At 54.6% G+C, this 19,591-nt stretch overlaps 1 protein-coding gene across 1 annotated transcript; it reads right to left on the bottom strand.

The window, feature by feature from the left end:
- Positions 1–14,717: 14,717 nt before the first annotated feature.
- EPOP (elongin BC and polycomb repressive complex 2 associated protein) lies at positions 14,718–17,884 on the bottom strand. The gene has a single exon (XM_007121415.3). The coding sequence runs from the start codon at positions 17,444–17,446 to the stop codon at positions 16,307–16,309; it is 1,140 nt and encodes a 379-aa protein (XP_007121477.1). The 5' UTR covers positions 17,447–17,884; the 3' UTR covers positions 14,718–16,306.
- Positions 17,885–19,591: the final 1,707 nt, after the last annotated feature.

Genomic DNA, 19,591 nt, shown 5'->3' with positions numbered 1-19,591 from the left:
CTTGACCACAAGAAATGGGCAAAATGCAAGGGGTCTGCTATTTTGGGTTTTTTTTTTTTTTTTTGCATCTCACCATGAATGGGTCTCTTAAGTTTTCTGTGTCAGGCCCTGGAGAAGCAAATGTGGGCCCAACAGGTGGATGTTCCCCAGAAAGTGAGCAAAGAAACAGTGAAGGGACAGAGGTGGGGAAAGGCAGGACCAGGCGGGAGATCTGTGCCTTTTGACTTTAAAGGAGCAGCATGCAAATTATATTCAAAGCAATATGCAAGTGATATGCAAATTGCATTGCAAATGAGCATCTGTTCTTTTTGAGTCAACAGCTCAGGCACTTTTGAGTGAGCCCTCCCCAGCTTTCTCCCAGGGTTGCCCAGGGTCAAGATCCCTTGCAGGATCTATTAACTAAACTGAAGAAGCAGCACGTGCCTCCCCCAAGGCAAACTGGGCTCTGGACTGAAAGAAGAGGGCTGCCTACCGTGTCCAGGGAAGTCATTTATTCACGCATTCACCTAACAAATACTTGTAAAGCACCTACTCGGCATAAAGTCCAGAGACAGATGCAGTAGACAAGTAGAAGACTCATTATTTCCAACTTCTGGGAACACATTCTGGTGGGGGTAATAAATAGATACAGTAAAGACTCTGGTATCGTCTAGAGTCTAGACCAAGTTTTCTCACCCTCAGCACAATTGATGTATTGTACTGGGCAATTTTTTTAAAGTGATTTTTATTTTTTATTTATATTTTAAAAAAATTTTTAAAAAGTTTGGCTGAGCCGCGTGGCATGGGGGAATCTCAGTTCCCTGACCAGGGATCGAACCCATCCCCCGTGCAGTGGAAGCGCCGAGTCCTAACCACTGGACCACCAGGGAAGTCCCTGGGCAATTCTTTATCGAGGCGGACTGCCCTGTGCATTATAGGATGTTTAGCAGCATCCCTGGTCTCTCTCTATCCTTTAGATGCCAGTAGCACCCCCTCCTCAGTTGTGACAGCCAAAAATGTCCCCAGACATTGCCAAATGTTCCCTGGGATTGGGGGGACCAAAATCACCCCAGCTGAGAACCACTGCTATGAGGTCTTTGAATGAGACAACATATTCAGTAAGCTCAGGGTTCATCTTCAAGGACCCACGTTGTTCCATATTTTTGTATTTTAACCATGGTGAGCGTAGAAATCTCTCATCTAATTCCTTTCCACCAAGCATAACCTTCCCTTGATGCCCCAGGCCCCCACTCTGAGCATGAGTCCAGCCCCTGGAGATTCTTGAAGTGTAATCAAGGTCACCCCCAAACTAAATGGCCCCAGCCTTGAACCCTTCAGGCTTGCATGTCTGCTTTTTAGCATTATTCTACCTCTCCTTCCCTTGTCATCAAGTTGTCACCTGTGGGACTGTCACTTACAGTCCTATCTCTGCCGGCCCCCATTCCCTTTGATAGGCAGCTTCCAGGAGTTAAGAAACTAGATTTTGCAGATCAGTGTTTTTCTAACTGTTCTCTGCCAGGCGCTGGGAGCCCTGCAGGGCCTCTCAGAAGCCCCTAGGGGATGGCGGGAGGGATTGGAAAGGTTTCCAAGGAGCAGAGCAGGCAGGTCTCCCTGGCCCTCCACCCCTGGCTTCCACCACAGCAGCTGGACTTATCTCAGTTTTATTTCTTTCTGCTTCTGCATGATATCCTTTGGACCAAAAGTCCCAGGGGTAAAAAGCGTTTGCAAACTGCTGACCTAGATGGGGGATATTGTGAGAGCAGAGGGCTGCCTAACATGGAAAATGTCTATGCTTTGGTGTGCAGCTTGGTGGTGTCCATCGTGGTTGTCTGGAGGTCCTTTAAGCTTCTTTTCCAGCTTCTTATTAGTGGGTGGATGGTGGGGATGCCGACAGGAGGGTATCACTTTACATAGCGGCCAAGCCCTCTATGCATGTGGGCAGGAGAATGGACCAGAGAGGCAGACCAGGCCTCCAGCCTTCCATATCAGGTCAGGATGCCTCTTCCTGGGTCGAGGAGGCAGCACAAACCCCAGGAAATGAGGGCTCTAATCCCCTACCCGCCCCCAGGGAGCAAAACAGAGAGTAATCGCACAGAAGTGGAGGCAGAAAGAACTGAGGCAAGACACCAGGAAGAACTTTCCAGTGCAGCCCTGGGAGAGGAGCTGTTGGGAGAGGCCGTGCAGCAGCGAGCTCTGGGGCAGTGGGGTGTCCCAGTTACAGGCTGAGGGATAATCACGCGCACACACACACACACACACACACACACACACACACACACAAACTCCTTCCTGGCCCCCGCCCCCAACCAGGGCTGAGTCCTGCACAGATAAACCTCCAGGCCCTGAAACTTGGCAAGGGGTGTGGGAGCAGGGTCCGGGGCCATGCCCCATCCTCCCTTCTCTAAGAAGCCCTTTCTATCAGAGCCTTGCCAGACTGCGGCAGAATGTGTGGGGATCTTGTTCCCGAGGGGCTTAGGGGATGGAGCAGCCTCTCCCTCCCCTCCCCCCTACCTCCTGACCTCCAGGCCCCACTGAACCCTCAGGACACAGGCACAATCAGGCATTTCATGCCTCGCAAGGGTCAGAATGAAAGGCCTGTGTCTGTCTGCTCTCCCCTCCCCCTCTTCCATCTTCAGATTTTTCCATCTGCCCTAGGGCCAGAGCCTCATCTTTCTCCCTCCTCTCCCCCTCCTGCCCACTAAGTTCTTTACAAATATCTGGGAACAGAAGGGATTGCTGTCAATATTCTGCACTGCTTGCCGCTAACTCAGATCTCCAACACGCCAGAGAGGGAAGGAAGATGCTGATGATTCTTCCCTGTCACTCACAGAAACCAGCCAGCTCAATGGCACCCCAAGGTCACACAGCACCGCTCCGCCCTCCCACTCTGTCCTCCTCCATGGTTCGCCCTGGGTATGGGGGAAACCAGATAAGAGGATGAGCTCCTCGCCACTTCCCCATGGAGCCGAAGGGCTTCTCCCCACTGGAAAATCCCCAGGCACTGATATTGACTGAGACCTGGAGGAGTCGCTGAACCTAAAAAGCAAGTTCACATCAGAGGTCAATGGCTGTGCCCCAAGAAGGGGGGCTCTCCGTGCAGGCTGGGGCTGCGGAACTCTGATGTGTTCTCCCCACCCCCACCCTGATACTGACGTCTAGACCAGCAGCCAGGAACTGGCGTCACCATTCTCCTGTCCCCCAGACACTCGTCCCACCGCCACCACCCGTGAGCAACCATTCCGGGGCCTGACATTCTGTCAGCTTCACACCAGCTCCCAGGGCCCCAGCCAGGAGCGCTTCCTGGATAAAATATTAAACATGCAATTCTGAGACAGTGCCTTAACGAGCGACAGACTGCACGACCACAGCCTGGCAAAGGAGACGCACGCCGTCCGGGGGTGGGGGGGTGAGAAGTATATATAGATATAGACTTTGGATCTATCTGTGCAACGTGTGTGTAAGGCAGAGAACAGCAGGGATGGAAAACTACAGCAGCAGCCTCCAGCTCGGGTGGCCTGAGGTCGGTAGGAGGCTGGTGGGGAGGGAGGGTCAGGGGGGAGGATCCCCAAAGCCCAGCCCAGAGTGGAGGATGACAAAAGCCCTTTGTGCTTGCATTCTGTGCAGAGGGGGCCAGAGACTCAGGGCAGGGGAACGAGCATTTGGTTTTGGAGAAGGAAGTTGGTTAGAGGCAAGGTCTCAGGGAGGAAGTAAGGAAAGGTGAGACACAGAGGAGGCAGAGGCCTGGGGGATCACAGGGAGAACACCTCAACACCCATGTGGCATTGGGCCTTCTTTAATATGGCACCCACACTGGCCCGGGGTGTCGTGGAGCTCATATAGCATCGGGTCAATGTGATTCCACCTTGATCCAGATTGACATGAACTTGACAATGGTGCTGCTCAAACTTTAATGTGCACATGCATCAAAGGTCTTGTTAACTGCAGGTTCTGATTCAGAAGGTCTGGGGGGGGCCTCAGATTTTGCATTTCCGACACGTCTCGGTGATGCCAGTGCTATTTGTCCACTGACCCCAAATGAGCAGCCATGATCTACAAGGAATTAGAACATGGAGCTCACTTTGGCTCAGATGGACAAAGAACCCACAGGAGTCCTGAGGGGCCCAGGGTGCTGATGAAGAGGGTGTCTATCCATGGTGTCCAGCGGATCAAGGAATTAGAACCATATGACACCTGCCTGGGCCCAAGCTGACATGGAACTCCCAGCCCAGAATGTCAGGGAGCACACAGCAGCCCACACTAAGGCACCCACAGGGCCTGCAGTGGACATGGAGCCCAGGAGGTCTTAAACTAACTAATATAGGGCCCGCATTGCTCCAGAGTATCACGGCACCCACGAGGAATTCGATTGAAGTGGAGCCTGCTTTGGCCCAGAGTGAGATGGAATCCACAGTAGCCACAGGGGTCTGCATTGACTTGGAACCATAAAGGACTAAGGCGATGCCACATTGGTACCCAGGGTGACACGGAGCTCACAAGGGCTTGGGCTGACGTGGCCCTGGAAACAAAGCCCCTGAGCTCAAGAGGGCTGCAGTGGGGGCCCCAGACAGAGCAGGGGGCTCTCCACAGCCTCTCCAGGATGCAGAAGGCGGGAAGGGAGGGGCCAAAGGAGGCAGCAGAGGGGAGGGGCAGGAGTCAAGGAGTGTGCCAGCTCTGGGGCTGCCGTGAGCCTGCTTGCCGTGGGCTGGGTGGTACTTGGCTGGGCCCCGGGTTGGAAGGCATTGGAGAGAAGGTACTGCTGCTGCAGCAACAGCTCAGCTGGAAGAGGAAGTGGGAAGCTGGAGGCAGGGCAGGCACGGGGCCCTGACACGGGGGCATGTCCTCGCTAGAAAGGCCTGGCATAGGGAAGGGCCCACTGCCCTCTCCAGCACCCTGGCATTCAGACTCCCTGCTCCCATTATACACGAGGACATGGGGGTTATGGGCTTAGGGCTTAGGGATCCCAGATCAAGGAGTGGCTAGCACTAGGGGAGCAGACAAAAAAAGAACATCTCCCTGGATGGGGGGAACTCAGGTCCCAGAGGAGTAAGGATTCTCACTCCCTGGGGTAAGAGACCCTTCCCATGCAGCCAGGCCCCCCGGGCAGGGTGCTCTGACACCTCTGGGTCCTTCCTTCCCCAGGGGAAAAAATGCAGGTCCCCAAAGACGCCCCAACCGTACCTGGAGACAGATGCCCTCCATCTTTTTCGTAACCAAATCTAAACCTCACTCTCCGATCTGATCACACAGCCCTCAGCACTCTTCCCCACCCAGGTGAAGGGCTGCCCGGGGTCCACCTGCAGCTTCTCTTTATGCCCAGGTGGAGATAGAGGAGGACGGGATGGACGGAGGGGTGTTGCTATGGGATCTGGCTACAGCAGATCTGGTGGTATCAGGAAAGAGGAACGCCAGCCTTTTTAACAAGGTTTTAGAGACATTTTTCTTAACCAAAGCCCCAGACAGCTGGCTACTCCAGGCAACATCTGGCCCCCCATCCCACCAGCCCCAGGCCAAGAGACCGAGAACATCTCCGCCCCTCTGCCTGCCTCCCCACCCCCATTCCTGGTCCCTGGGTAATAAGTTTCTCCACATCTCCCCCTCCCTTCTTTGGCCCCCCTCCCTCAAGGGCAGGTGTTCTGAAGAGGCTAGGGGGCTCCCAGGTCCAAGGGTATCTTTCCCTGCCCTCTCCCCCTCCTCCACCCCGCCCCCTTTCCCCGCTCAGCCTGTCACTGCTGGAGAATCAATCCCTAGCTCCACCCCCGCCTGCACGCTGACCTCGTTTCTGCCTCGGTGCAGAGGGGACACGTCCTTACACGCTCCTAGACGCAGAGCGGTGCATGGCCCAGAGACGCACGCCCCACGCACTCAGGATAGCCTGACGCAGGAACTTCGGCGCTCATTCTCAAACACTCTCAGACTCACGCGCACACACACGCAGGTCCACAGATACCTCCCCAACTCAGGAACCTGTCAGGGACCCAGTCACACGCACACACACAGGACCAACGGACACATGTGGACAGACATACGGGCCCTCATAAGCCATAGACAATTCCCCACAGGGGCACCCCACTGTCTCCAGCTCCTGCTGCCAGGTCCTCTAGGCCAAAACAACACCAAAGGAGGCTCATGGCTGCCTCAGCCACGGGATCGGGGTCACCCCCAACCCAGGAATGTATCCTCAGTCTCCCCTCCTCTCTCCAGGGTGCCCACCTTTCAGAACTGTAGGTGAGTTATTTCCCTGTGACAGGACCCTATACCTCCATGGGAGGGACCAAAGGTGGGGGACACTCCACGTCTGTTTTCATGGCAACAGACAAGGTCCTGTGACCTCTGTCTGTGGCGATGACAAGAAGTGGGTAAGGCAACCCCACTGCGGGGCCGCTAGAATCTTCATCCCTCCCAGCTGTTCCTCTGTTAAAACAAATGCTGAACGGCACAGGTAGGGAAATGAAAGGCTTTGTAAATCGTCAAGCTCCATGCCATAAATGTAAGAGATCACCGTTTATTCGACCTGCTGATGTCTGCGCAGTGGGCAGAGCCACTGGCCGCCCTGCTTTTTCTGGGAGATCGCCCTGCCCACATCCCTCATATTTCAAAGACTCTGGCTCTTGACTCCTAGAAAGCCTCTCCGACCCAAGTCTTGCTGTCATCTTGGGCAGCCTCGGGGTCCTGGCAAAACCCCAAAAGTAGGCAGCCTCCACTGGCCAGTCTCCCCTCCTCCCAGGCCTCTGCCTCCCTGCTTCCACTGAAGCTGCTCTGTGCCCTCCTGACACCTTCACCCTCTCACACTTCTCAGTTTTCTACTGACATCTTGCCCCGACCCCGCCTTCAACTTCGGTCCCCATCCAACCCCTGGATCCATCACGTCACACCCTCACTCTCGTGGTCCTGGACTTCCTCTGCCTGCAGTGGGAAGAACTCCCGCCCTGGGCCCACCCATGTGCCTGCTGCACTCCTGGACCCCAGCCCTAGAGGCTAAGCTCAGCTGGAGAAAGCCCCACACCCCAGAAGTTTGGTGCCTCCACCAATTCCCAGTTTGCAACTGTCTCTGTATTGTTGGCAGATTCCTTCTGTCAGCTTGACTTTCTCTGATCTCCTCAATCTTCCAGCCAACTCTTCCCTGTCCCGCCCTGTACCCCTCAACCTAGTCCTGTTTCTCAGAGAAAATTGAAGCTCTCTAGAAAGTACTCCCTTCTCTCCCACGATTGCCAACGTGCCTTGAGTGTGTGTTTATGTTTGGGAATGCACATTTCCCGCCCTGTCCGCCTAGCTCTGGGTCCCAGCCCCTCCCCCCCCCCAGAGGCCTAACTCCCTCACTCATCATTTTTCCAGCATCTTCAACCCCTCCCTCTCCCCCAGCTCCACTGCAATCAGGCTTGATCCTGAGTCCCCTTCTAGATCATTCCCCAACTCTTTCCTTTCCTTCGCATCCAGCTTCCTCAAAAGAGATGCCTGCACTTGCTGAATCTACTTCTTTACCGCCCGGTTCACGCACCCATCCCCCGGCCCACACCCCCACCGCTGCCCTTGAAGGACCATCAGAGTTACCAGTCACCTCCTAGTTGCCAAGGCTGGTGGATGTTCTACATCCCCTATTTTATCTGATCCTTGTGCAACATTCAACACGGTTCGCCACTTTCTCTTTCTTGATACACTCTCCTCCCTTGGTTCTCGCGTTAGTTAGGATAAGTGATATTGTATTCATCAGGCCAGCTTTTTATTTCATTGTGTTTTAATTTTATGTTGTACTAGTTAGGTTAATAACTTTTATTAGGCTAATTAGTTACATTAGTTGGGTTAGGCTAAATTGTATTAGCTTAGTTAAGTTGTATTAGTCAGGCTAAACTCCCGGAACAGAGAGATCCAAAGAAGACAGCTGCTCAAAGCATGTAAAGTTTCTTACGTTCCAGGTCCGTGAGGAACTCCCCTGCAGTCATTCGGAGACCCAGGTTCCCTCTGTGGTGTTGCTGCACTGCCCCCTAGGGCTTATCGGTGACTCAAGACCAAAGACAGGGGACTGCCCTGTGGGGCTCCAGCCTCGGGAAGGGGAAAGGGAGGGTACAGAGGATTTACCTAGGGTCTTAAAGCCCAGGCGGAGAAGGGCTCACACCACTTCCCCTTGGCCTCCCACTGGTGGGGATGAAATCACACGCCCACACGTGGCAGCGGGGAGCTAGCTGGGAAGCGAGTCCATCTGGGCAGCCACTGGAGCGCAGACATGGATGGACGACCGGCAGGGGTCGCCAGAGTTTCGATGGCGTCTCTCCTACCTCCTGGCCCTTCCTCTCATCTTACTTAATGTCCCTCAGGGTTCTGTTCTTGGATCTCTTCCTACTGGACACACATTCCCTGATCATTCTTGTCCAGTCATATGCTGATGACTCCAAACATTTCTGTCACCAGCCCAAATCTCCCTCTTGAACAGCAGTCCCACCTGGATACGAGGGCCAAAAGCTGGATTCAAGCTAGACTCCTCCCTGCCCTCACCCCACGCTCCATCCCTCACCAAGGCCTGGCAATCCTGCTCTATAAAGGCCTCTCCTCTCCTTCTCCCTGCAGATTCCCTCATTTGTTCTCACAGCCTCCAAACTCGTCTCCCTGCCTCCGCCCACCCCACAATACTTCACACCATCCTCCAGTGACACGTGGGGCTTCAAGGTCCAATCCTGAGCCCTCTTCTCTTCCCACTTTTTAGTCTTTCCCTGAGCCCCACATCCAGCCTCCCAACCTCCATTCCCAAGGATGCCCAGGTGACTCACACGAGTACATCCCTGGCCCTCCCTGCTTCTCTGAGCATCAGACATATCCACCTGGATGCCTCAAGGGCACCTGGGACTCTACATGCCCAAATCCGAGCTCAGGATGTTCCCCCTCCTCCCACCCAGCACAGTGTTTCCTGTCTCATTGTCAATCCAGGTCTAAAGCCAGAGTCCCAAGACTTGCTCTTGTCACCTCCCTCTCCCTTATCCCCCGGATCTAACCCTCACTACATCCGGTCAATTGTACCTGCGTCCACTTCACTCCACATCTACATCCCCCCACCCCACCGCATCCATCCTCCCAGCCAGGCCACCATCACCTCTTGCCTGGACTCTGCCTCCTCACCAATCTCCCTACATCTGCCTTTGTCCCCATTGTCCACACGGATGCCACAGAGATCCTTTCCAAATGCCACAAATCGGATTGTCACAGCCTTACTTAAAACCCATCTCTGTCTTCCAGTGTTGTCAGGACGGGCCCTGATCCTTACCTTGGCCCACGAGACCATACAGGACCTGGCCCCACCCTGCCTCTGTGCAGTCTCTCCTCTGACTGGGCTCCGGCCACACTCGGTTCTTTGATGTGCCTCCCTCTCCCCAGCCCCGGGACCATTATCCACACTGTCCCATCTGCCGGGAACACTCTTCCTCCCCTCTCCTTGCTGTTAACTCGTAGCCATCACTCCAAGCTCATCTCAAGGATCATTTCCCCAGAGAAGCCTCTTCTGCTCTCCCTGACCAGGGTGAACCCTTCTGGCCCAGCCCCCGGCCCCTTACACTCATCTCCTTCACAACACTTTGTCTCAGCGTGAGATTATTATTATTGACGATGATCGGTCCCCCACACACACTGGAAGAGGGCCAGGACCCTGCCTGATCTGCTCACCATTGTGCTCCAGGCAATATGATCTGTTCAAGAGGCCCACTCACTCAAGCCACCGATTCCTCCCTACCCTTCAAGCCTCCACTCACGTATCTCCTCCTCTGGGAAGTCCTCCCTGACTTGCTCCACTGTCCCCTCAGTCGCAAGGATCTCCATCTCCACGCTGGTCATGCTGTCCTGTGACTGCTTGCTCATTTGTCTCTTTCCTGTACTAAGCTGTGAGCTTTGGGGGGAGAAACATGTGGGTTTTGTCATTTCTTATCTCTAGCCCTTAGCCCATTGTCCAGAACAGTTAATGCCTGAGTAAATGTTAGCTCTCTTCACTGCCCCTCCCAACGCCTTTAAAACGGTGCCTCACAGCTTGATACTTAAAGCTAAAAACTGGAAATGACCCAAACATCCATCAACAGAATACATCAACTGTAGAATATTCATACAGTGAAACACACTACTACACGGCAATGAAAAGAATAACACACAACAGCATGATGAAGCCAACATGCATAAGGTTGAACAAAAGAAGCCAGAACCAAAAAGTACCTTCCATGTCTATGAAGGTCAAAAACAGGCAAAATAAATCTGTGGTGACAGAGGCAGCGTGGTGGTTATCTCAGGGGGTGGCGGGGGATTGACTGGGAGTGGGCCTGGCGAAGCTTCCCAGAGGGCTGCAAACATTGCTCACCTAGACCTGGGTGGTGCTCACACAGCTATGTCCATGTGTAAATGTTAATCAAGCTGGATTTTTTTGTGCGCTTTAAAGTAGATAATTTGCCCTTTATTTTTTTTAAGTGCTGTGATTTTGCAGCAAATCATGGATGACAGACATCTGGTGTCTCAGAGCCACTTCCTGCTACCAAGTCCCCTGATGTTAGGTGATGATAACTGAAGCCCAGAGAGGGTAAACAACTCAGGTGGAGTTGCCCAGCACGTCTGTGGAAAGCCCACATCCTAAGGAGGGGACTGCCCATGCAACTAAAGGCTCTTCAGGGGCAGGCTCTGTGTCTCTGTGTTTCTGGCACAGAGCTCTGTGGTCTCCAAATATTGGTGGGGGCTACCCCCGGTCTGTAACTTGTTGCTACTGGGGTGGTGAAACATGGCAGCAGTGTGGTCATTAAGAGCACAAACTCTAAGGGCACAATTCTGTAACTGTGTGGACTTAACCTCTCTGTACCTCAGTTTCCTCATCTGCAAAATGGGGATTATAATAGTACCTACCTCATCGTGTTCTAAGGATTAGATGAGTGACTAAACATAAAGCCCTTAGAACAGTGCCTGGCCCCAAGCCATGAAAGTGTTTGCTATGATAACCTCTATTAGGGGAAAACCCAGGCAGACAGTCCAGAGTTAAACTTTGCTCTGCCACTGGCTGTGCCACCTCAGGCAAGTTGATTAACCTCTCTGAGCCTCCATTCCCTCATCTATTAAACAGAGCTAATAATACCTTTCTTTTGTTATAAAAGCAAAATAATGCACGCAAAGCCCCTGGCTAAGTTCCTTGTGTGCAGGGCTCATGTCTTACATATCCCTCTTCGCAAGCCCCAGCAGTGGGAGGTGCTCAGTGGCCTGTAAGAATTATGTCTTCCCCACCCACCCTTGTCCAGCGTCCATCCTCCTTCTGGTGCTAGCAGACAGCTGCATCTAGCGGACAACTCTGTAACTGCATGCTGGCCAAGTTGCACTCTCCAAGCTGGGTGCAGCCCTTTAAATAAGCCTTTTAAAATAGGCACTCTGCATTGGACAAGTATTTGTTAGGTGCCTGCTGTGTACAGGACATGGATCCAGGACCTAAATAAAATGAAGCAAGAGATACAAGATGACTGCAGAGGGGTGCAAGAAAAAAAATCACAAAAATTGTAACCGTATCATCAATACCCTACCTCTTTATCTTAAAGAAAATACATAGGGGGACTTGACACACTGAACGGTGTCTTCTCGGGAAGTTTTTTTTTTTTTTTTTTTTTTAACATCTTTATTGGAGTATAATTGCAGGAAGTTTTTACAATTGCAGGAATGATTTCCAAGTGGCCGTTTCATGTCAATGACTCTCAGTGAAGGCCAAAGCAATGAAATGCAAGCTTAGGTCAGAAAGGTGATTCCCTTAGGATAGCCGGACTAGCTTCCCAGCTTCCTCATGGAGAGGAGGGCTGGCGGTGTCCAAAGCCCATATTCTTCCACCACACTTTACTACCCCTCCCCCAGACATAAGAGTGAAGAGGGTCTAGCGGTGGCACAGATCACATCCAACTGGGGGGAATCAAAGAAGACTTCGTGGAGGAGATTGCATCTCACATGGGGAATGAAGGCAGAGAAAGAGTGGGTGGCCGGGGCAGGAAGGGCGTTCCGGTGTGATGGACCATACGGTGTACAAAGTGAAGTAACAGGGAAAGCCTGGACAGGAGAGTTAGGGCCAAATCATAGAGGGTCCCAAAGGACACGCCAAGGAGGCTGCATTTAATAGAATCGAGGGACCCACTGAGTAAGAAGGTAACCTAATCCGAGGAGGTCAGAGAAAACTCTGAGATCCAGGAACTGGTTAGGTGGCTACTGCAAGAGTCCAGACCACACCTGTGGGAGGTGCACCATGATGGAGACAATAAGGGACACTGGCGAGGCTAGAAGCAGGGGGAGGTTCAGAAATTGGTAGTAGTGGGTCAAATGGGAGAACCCAGGGGAGAATTCAAGGTGCCGAGTCTTGGGGATATGAAAAGGAAAAAGGCAGAGCTATAACCAGAATGTGGACTTGACCAGGAAGGGACTGACGTGAGCACGGGGTGGAGACAATGAGCTGGGTCTTCAACACGGAGAGTGTGAGTTGCCAGCACCCACGGGAGACCTGGCACCCAAAGCTCAGGAGAGGGGCTGGGCTGGAGGGAGAGGAGGCAGGTACCTATGCCTGTGATTTGGGAGTCACTTACCTATGCCTGTGCCAGCTGAAGACTTGGGAGAAGACAAAAGAAATCATGTGGGGAGACATGGGGGCAGAGGGTAGATGTCACCTGGACATCATCAGTCTGCCTCTTTTTAAAGTTTCCCAGGGACAGAGGAAGCTGAGGAGGCACAGAAGACAGAGGGAACTTTGGAGAGAGAAAACCAGGAGACCCTGGTGCATGTCCAGCAGCGTCACAGGTCATGGAGTGATTCAGGGGTCAGGGAGGCCGGGAGGCAACCACTGGATTTGTGGTTGAGGGTTGACATGGGTGACCCTGGAAAGAGCAGTTTCAGTTTCGGGGGTAGAAGTCAAGCCACAAAGATTTAAAAGGCAAGAGGCAGAGGGTGTGGGGCAGCTGAGGATCCCAGGAGGAGGGAGGTGATGGTGAGCAGAGCTGGATTAGGGGGAGGCAGGCGAGGTGCCTTGGGAACAAAACTTAAGGAGGCTCTCCCTCTCAGGGTCGTGCAGGTGGTCCTGATGAGGAGGGGCAGACACCTGGTCCCAGAGCTGTTGAGAGATAGAGACCCTCTGAGACGAAAGGAACTGAGATAACCCAGGAAGGGAACTTAGAGACCCAGACAGAAGCTAAGACCCTTCGACCTCCACATCTAGGCAAAAACACAGTGGCCAGTGGTAGAGCCTCGGAGGACATGAAGGCTGGGGGAGGGGAGGGATGGAAAGAGGATGCACCGATAATCTGGGAACAGGGGCAGGGGACTCCGAGAGAAACACAGAGAGAGAGTGGAGGAAACCAGGGAGGGAGGGAGAGCTTCCTCGGGGCCCTCCTGGGGAGATTCTCCCCACCCCGCCTCAGTGAGTGTTAGGAGGAGGGCGAGTCCCAGCATCCTTGGGTCAGCCTGAGGAAAGCAAGGGGTCCAGCTCTGCCTTTCCCCAGGCTGCTCCAACTGAGGGAGGCTTGTGGTCCCAGCCCAAGAAGGTCTGTACCCCACACCGACCCAGCACACCACACTACATGCTTCCTTCCTCCAGGAAGCCTGAGCAAGTTTTTCCACCCTGGGACTTAGTTTCTGTAGTGAGCTGAATGGTGGCACCCAAAAAGATAAGTCCCCGCCCTAACTCCACTGCCCCCAGAACCTGTGAATGTGACCTTATTTGGAGAAAGGGTCTCTGCATATGTAATTTAATTAAGGTTGTCATGATGAGATCATCCTGGATTATCCAGGTGGGCCCTAAATCCAATGACAAATGTCCTTATAAGAGACAGAAGAGGGGAAGGCCACGTGAAGATGGAAGCAGAGATTGGAGTAAGGCAGCCACAACCCAAGAAACACCTGGAGCCACCAGAAGCTGGAGGAGGCGAGGGATTCTCCCCTAGAGCCTCTGGGGGGAGCACAGCCCTGCAGTCACCTTGATTTCGGACTTCTAGCCTTTAGAATTGTGAGAGAATAAATTTCTATTGTTTCAAGCCACCAAGGTTTTGGCAATTTGTTGTGGCAGCCCTAGGAGACTAATAGAGTACCCTATTCTGTAAAATGACTAGGAAGATTCTAGGGATGCTTCCAGCCCTAAGATTAAACCATTCAGCAAGGAGAGGAGTTCCAGGTCTGGCCAAAAGGTATGTTTTTTTTAACTCACTGCCCAGCCCCCTTCCAGGTTGAGGATTAATACTTTGACTTGAAGGAGGGGGAAAGCCAAAGGAACGGCATCCCCTCCCACTCCTCAGGGAAGAAGGAAGAGTCCCAAAAGGGTATTTCATGACCCACCACTCCTCTCCTCCGCCCAGAGCTCACGCCACCCCGCTTAGGCTGGTCGAATGGGCCCAAACTGACCTGACTAAAAGCAAGGAGCTCTTTAAAAGCAGGAGTCTGCCTTTCTGAATTTCTCCTTGCAAACCTCGCCCCCTCTTCACAGCGCCTCTCTCCCCACCCCTCACATTTGCGTTCTTCCTTGGCCTTCCCCATTCTTGGGGGGCAAGATAAGATGGATACCCCTGAAGCACAGGAATGGAAGGCACTCCTCCACCCTCCTCCCTCCTCCCCACAACACAGCTGGAGGGGGAGGGGAGGTCAGCAGGGTTCATAAAGGCCAGATGTTGAGGAGAAAGAGAGCAGTGCCCGACCCACACCCACCCACCCCACCCCCACTCCCAGCAAAAGAAAAATTAAAAGAGACAGCTTTTAAAACAAACAAAACTTTTGTGGTCCAAAACAGTTTTTCTCGAGAATCTGCTCTATGCAAACATTAACAACTTTTTACAAAGCATTTTCACAGAAAAGGAGACAAGTCCTTCCCCAGTATCATATGTGGGAATTGTTCCTCCCTTGTCCCGTCTTGGGGGAAAAGGGGGCGATATTCACTAGTGTGGGCAGAAGGGTCACTGGGTCCCTCAGTTGTTGGGAAGATCGGCAACCCCCAGGTTCCCCTCACACCTAAACTTGGAATTTCCCCAAGAGCTAAACTCCCCAGACCTCACCTGGGTGGAGGAGAAAGCAACTCCACTCCCCTCTGACTCACTCCCCTCCCCCAGGAAAACAGAACTTCTGACCTCAAAACTAATCCCCTGGCCCTGCCCCTTTCGGATCCATCAGGTTCCTGACAACTCCCGAAATGCCTGAAGTTGGGTGGGGGGGGGGGGATGCTAAAGGTTCCTCAGCCCAGTTCCCGTCCAAACCCAAACTTTGCCCCTTCAAAACCCACCGGACCTTGTGGTTAGGCCAAGAGCCCTTTCGTTTACCCCCTCCACAAAGAGCAGCTTGTCTTCTTTCTAGCCTTGAAGGGGTCTCAGTTCGGGTGTTCAAAGAATGGACCCAGGCCTGCCCTCTACCTCCACACCCTCCATCCTTAAACCGGTGGCGAGGACCTGGAAAGGCAACTTGTTTGGTCTGATTTTATTGATTTCTTCCACCTTCCATTACTTTCCCTGGGATGGTCTCTGGCCCCTTCCCCAGACAAAGTCTGCACTTTTGAAGGGGAGGAGGTCCCTCAGCCGTGCGCCTCCTAATATGAGGAGTAAACTGGCGGAGGGGGCTGACTTATGGGAGGGAGTCCTCTTTTACCCATCCGACCTTATAACCTGAAAGCAAACGGGGAATACTGAAGAGGCGAACTCCAAAACTGGACAAAGGGGAAAGGTTGGTGGCTGAGAATGAAGATCTCGGTAACTAGGGGTCACTTGACTTGGGGGTCCCTAGGAAAAGAACCGGAAGGGGGTGATCTCCCCCTTGCCTAAGCTGCTCCCTCCCCCATGAACGCTGCAGTGGTGCCCGGAGACTAGGGAAGGCCCGAGGGGAGTGAAGGGTTAAAGGCCTGGATGGTGCGGGTGGGGGATGCCCCCGGGAGCTGCCAATCACCTCCCCACCCCCACCAGGGCCCCCCCACCCCAATCCCCAGGCTCGCCCACAGAAACAACCGGTTTGTCCATCACCAAGATCTCTCTCCCTCTTTTTTTTTTCCTTGTCTTTGAGCTGTAGCCTCCTCGGCTCCCCCTGGGGTGAAGGCCCTGCCCCCAGAGATCCGAGATGGAAGAGGCGAGGGATTGGAATCTATGTCTTTAAGCCTTTTCCGATTAAGCCTTCTCCTGACTCCAGCCCTTGGTTCGTCTCCAAAGGATGAGGGGGAGGGGGTGTCACCCCAACCAGTTAGGTGCTTGAAGATCACTGTCATTTGAGGTCCCTCTTGACCACAGCCCATAAAACCTGAAGAGGACAGGCAAAGGTGAGAAATGAGGCTCTGTCCTCGAGCCCGCTGTTTGGCTGTGGCCCCCACTTTTCCCCTTTGGCAGAAGAGGTCTCACGCTCAGAGCTGCTCCAGGTTGATCCCCCAGAATTTGAGGCCGGGGGGCTCAGGGACAGCGGGACCCCCAATCTGCCACCTCCACAGCGGGTGGGCAGGCGGGGGCTTAGAGTCTCCCTGGAGACGAAGAGAGGATGCCGGCCCTAAGTCTCCGTCCTCCCCCACCACCAGGGCCGGGGGGCAGGGGAAGCAGTCGAGGAGGCTGAAGGTGCTCGTGGTGGGGAGCGTCGGTGCAGGACGGCGGGGCTGTGCGCTGCGCTGGGGGGGTGTCGGCCGCCGGCGTTTCTTGGCGGCTCCCCGGGAGGGCCCTTTGGCTGGGGGCCGCTCAGGCCCCCGGCGCAAACTTGGAGTGTCGAGGGCGAAGCCCTTCGCGTAACACCAAAGTTTCGAGCGGCGGATCAGACGATCGAAATGTTCCTGGCGGAGATCGCCGGGCGCCGCCGGAGCTTCGCTGGCCGTCGAGGGGCTGGCGGCCGTTGCCTCGGGGGCGGCCTTCGGGGGGTTTCCATCGACTGCGGCAGTCTGGCTCGGCGGGGGCGGCTCCGGCGCTGTCCCGGGCCCCGCGGGCTCAGAGGAGAGGCCCGCAGGTGGCGGCGGAGGCCGGGAACCCGGTTCCTGATGCGGGCTGGCGGCGGGGCCAGACTGGGAGTCGAGACCCGGGGTTGGCCTAGGCGGAGCCGAGACGGAGCTGGTCGGAGATTCCCGAGGGCGCCGGGGCGCCGGGCAGCGGCCGGGAGGTACGCCGGAGCGAGCGCCGAAGTGCGGGAAACTGCCTCCGCCCTCTTCCTCCTCGCCGCGGCCCCGGCACACAGCGGCGTCGGCATCCTGGCTGGCCGGGGAGTTGGGATCGCTGTACCGCCCGGCCTGTCCCGCGAGGTGCTTCAGGCCATCCGGGGCCCAGCCGCCGGTGCACAGGGGGGCATGAGGGCCCAGCAGCACCGGGGCCCGCGGCGCCAGCTCTCCAGGCCCCAGGCCCAGAGAGGACGCCCGGGGTTTGGCAAGGGCGCAGAAGGCAAGGGCACGCAGGCACAGCGGAGAGAACTCCTGGGTCCCCCGACGCGTCTTCCGGGGTGTGGGGGAGCAGGGCGACCCTCGCGGGGACGCCGGCACTGCGAGGCGGGGAGCGGGGCACAGAGTCTCCATGGAACCACCCGGGGGGGTGCCCACTGCGGGGGCCCTGGTCCCAGCGGCGGGATGCCCTGGCTGCCCGAAGAGCCCACGGGCGAGGGGAACATCGCCCCCCCTCGACGGAGAGATCTCTGCTCACGGGAGCCCCCGGCCCGCACCCCTGGGCCGCGGAGCTCCGGCTCCCTCTTCGATCTCGTCACGCGGCCCTCCTGGCGGCCGGACTCCTGGGTCCCTGCGAGTCCCGGCGCGGTCGGCCGCCCTTCCTGCCGCCGCGATCCCCGTGCAGCCCAGGCGGGAGCCCCTCTTGAGTTGCCCAGAGCGCAGAGGCTGGGGAAACAAAGCGGCCGGCGGCCGCGGGAGGCGGGAAGGACCCCGGGCCCGGCACCCGGTGCCCGGGCCCAGGCGGCAGGGAGGGCGCCTTCCGCCCGCTCGGCTTCTTTCTTCCCCGCTGGCTCCCGGAGACCGCGTTATAGAGAACTGCCCCCTCGCTGCCCCAATACCAGCGCCGGGGCCGCGAGCCCGCCGCTGATTGGGCGGCACTGCCAGTGACGTTAGCCCGGACCCCACCCCTCCAGCGGCACCGCCCCCGTCCCCATTCCGCACACAGACACACACACGTGGACCCGGCGCGGCGGCGGCTGGGAGGGAGGAAAGGAGGGTGCGTGCGCGGGTGGGATCGCGACTGGCGAAACGCGCCACTGCACGTGGCGCGGTGGCGTCCTGGTGTTCAGTCGCCGCAAAGCACTTCGTTTTTTCCTTAGCAGTCATGGTTTTCGCATCTGTAAAATGGGAATGTTCCTGTCTACCCTCTTGGGACAACGTGAATCAACATAGGTGAATCTCAAAGGCGAAGATGAAAGAAAAGATGAAAAGAGGTTGTTTAGAAACTTTGCACAGCAGGGACCCCTGCGAGCAGAGAATGTTCCCAACCTCTCTGTTTCCATCGCCTAGAACAGTGCCTGGCACACAGTGGGCTCAAAAAATGTTGAATGAATAGTTAAGAATTCAGTGAGTGTGTGCAAGATGATAAAAGGAAGAAATAAATTCGGAGAGGAGGAGTATTATTACATCCACGAAAGACGATAAATAGACTTTCTCAGTACCTGTTTCCATTTCTGACTTAGCTTCTAAATGGCCCCTTGAACAAATTCTGAGGGGCTGGCTCTGCAGTCCCCCTCAAATCCCAAGACTCTGCCCTGTGAGGCCTGAAGTGCCAAAATGGGTTGAGGAGACCAAAGGAGGGGGGACACACACCCTCACGCTTATCTTCCCCCAGGCAGAGTAAAGCAAAGAAAAAGTGAATTCCAATAAAAATCCTGATAATGGAGGACCACGTCCCCGCAGCACGTTCCATCCTCTTACCCTTATTTAGTTTCTGTAGATCCTGCTATTATATGAAAATCTGTGAATGTTCTTTATTGTCTGTTCTTCTTTGTTGTTGTTGTTGTCTGTCTCTCCCATTAGTCTGGAAATGAGCTGATGAGAACTTTGTTTTAATCACTTCTGCATCCTCAGTGCCTAGAACAGTGCCCAGACTTAATAAGTGCTCAATATATATTTGTAAGTGAATGAATGAATCCCTGAAATATTTCTCTCTTAATAAAAATCAGGTTATTGGAATATAGCGACTTCCCATCCCCAGAAATATACAGAGAGATTGATATGATGACATGGAGTAAGGGTGTGTTCGTATGTGTGTGGGGGGGGTCACAGAGAGAAATACCTTACTCTGAGGCAGGGATAAGAGAGGGTTTCTGTAAGGGGATCAGGAAGCTCTGTCGTCCCTACATCCCTTTTGCAGAGGCCAGAGGTAAAGACCCCAAGGTGGGGCTAGGGTTTGAGGAACAAGGGGGTGTTGTGTTCTATTGCTCAAAACACTGACCCCCTAGCATCTTCTGCAGAAGAAGTCTTCAGGGAAGTTGTCATGAAGGAGGATCCTGGGGTCCTGCCAGGTCTAGTCCAGGTCTAGACCCCAGGATTCCTGAGTGCCAAGAGCCCTGCTCCCCTGCCACTCACACACACACAGATGGGAGGAAAGTTCTGGAAGGATGATGATCTTCACAGCTGTCTCTCCTGGTGGACAGTGCTGAAAACTTTTACCCTGAGACAGTAGTACTAACTTCTTTTGCTTATGGGGCAGGGGGCATGTTTTTCAGTCCG

Source organism: Physeter macrocephalus, unplaced genomic scaffold, assembly GCF_002837175.3.
Source record: "Physeter macrocephalus isolate SW-GA unplaced genomic scaffold, ASM283717v5 random_404, whole genome shotgun sequence".
In the NCBI taxonomy this organism is placed as follows: domain Eukaryota; kingdom Metazoa; phylum Chordata; class Mammalia; order Artiodactyla; family Physeteridae; genus Physeter; species Physeter macrocephalus.
The sequence above is the reverse complement of the archived record's forward strand: the minus strand, read 5'-3'. Positions and strand labels throughout refer to the sequence as shown.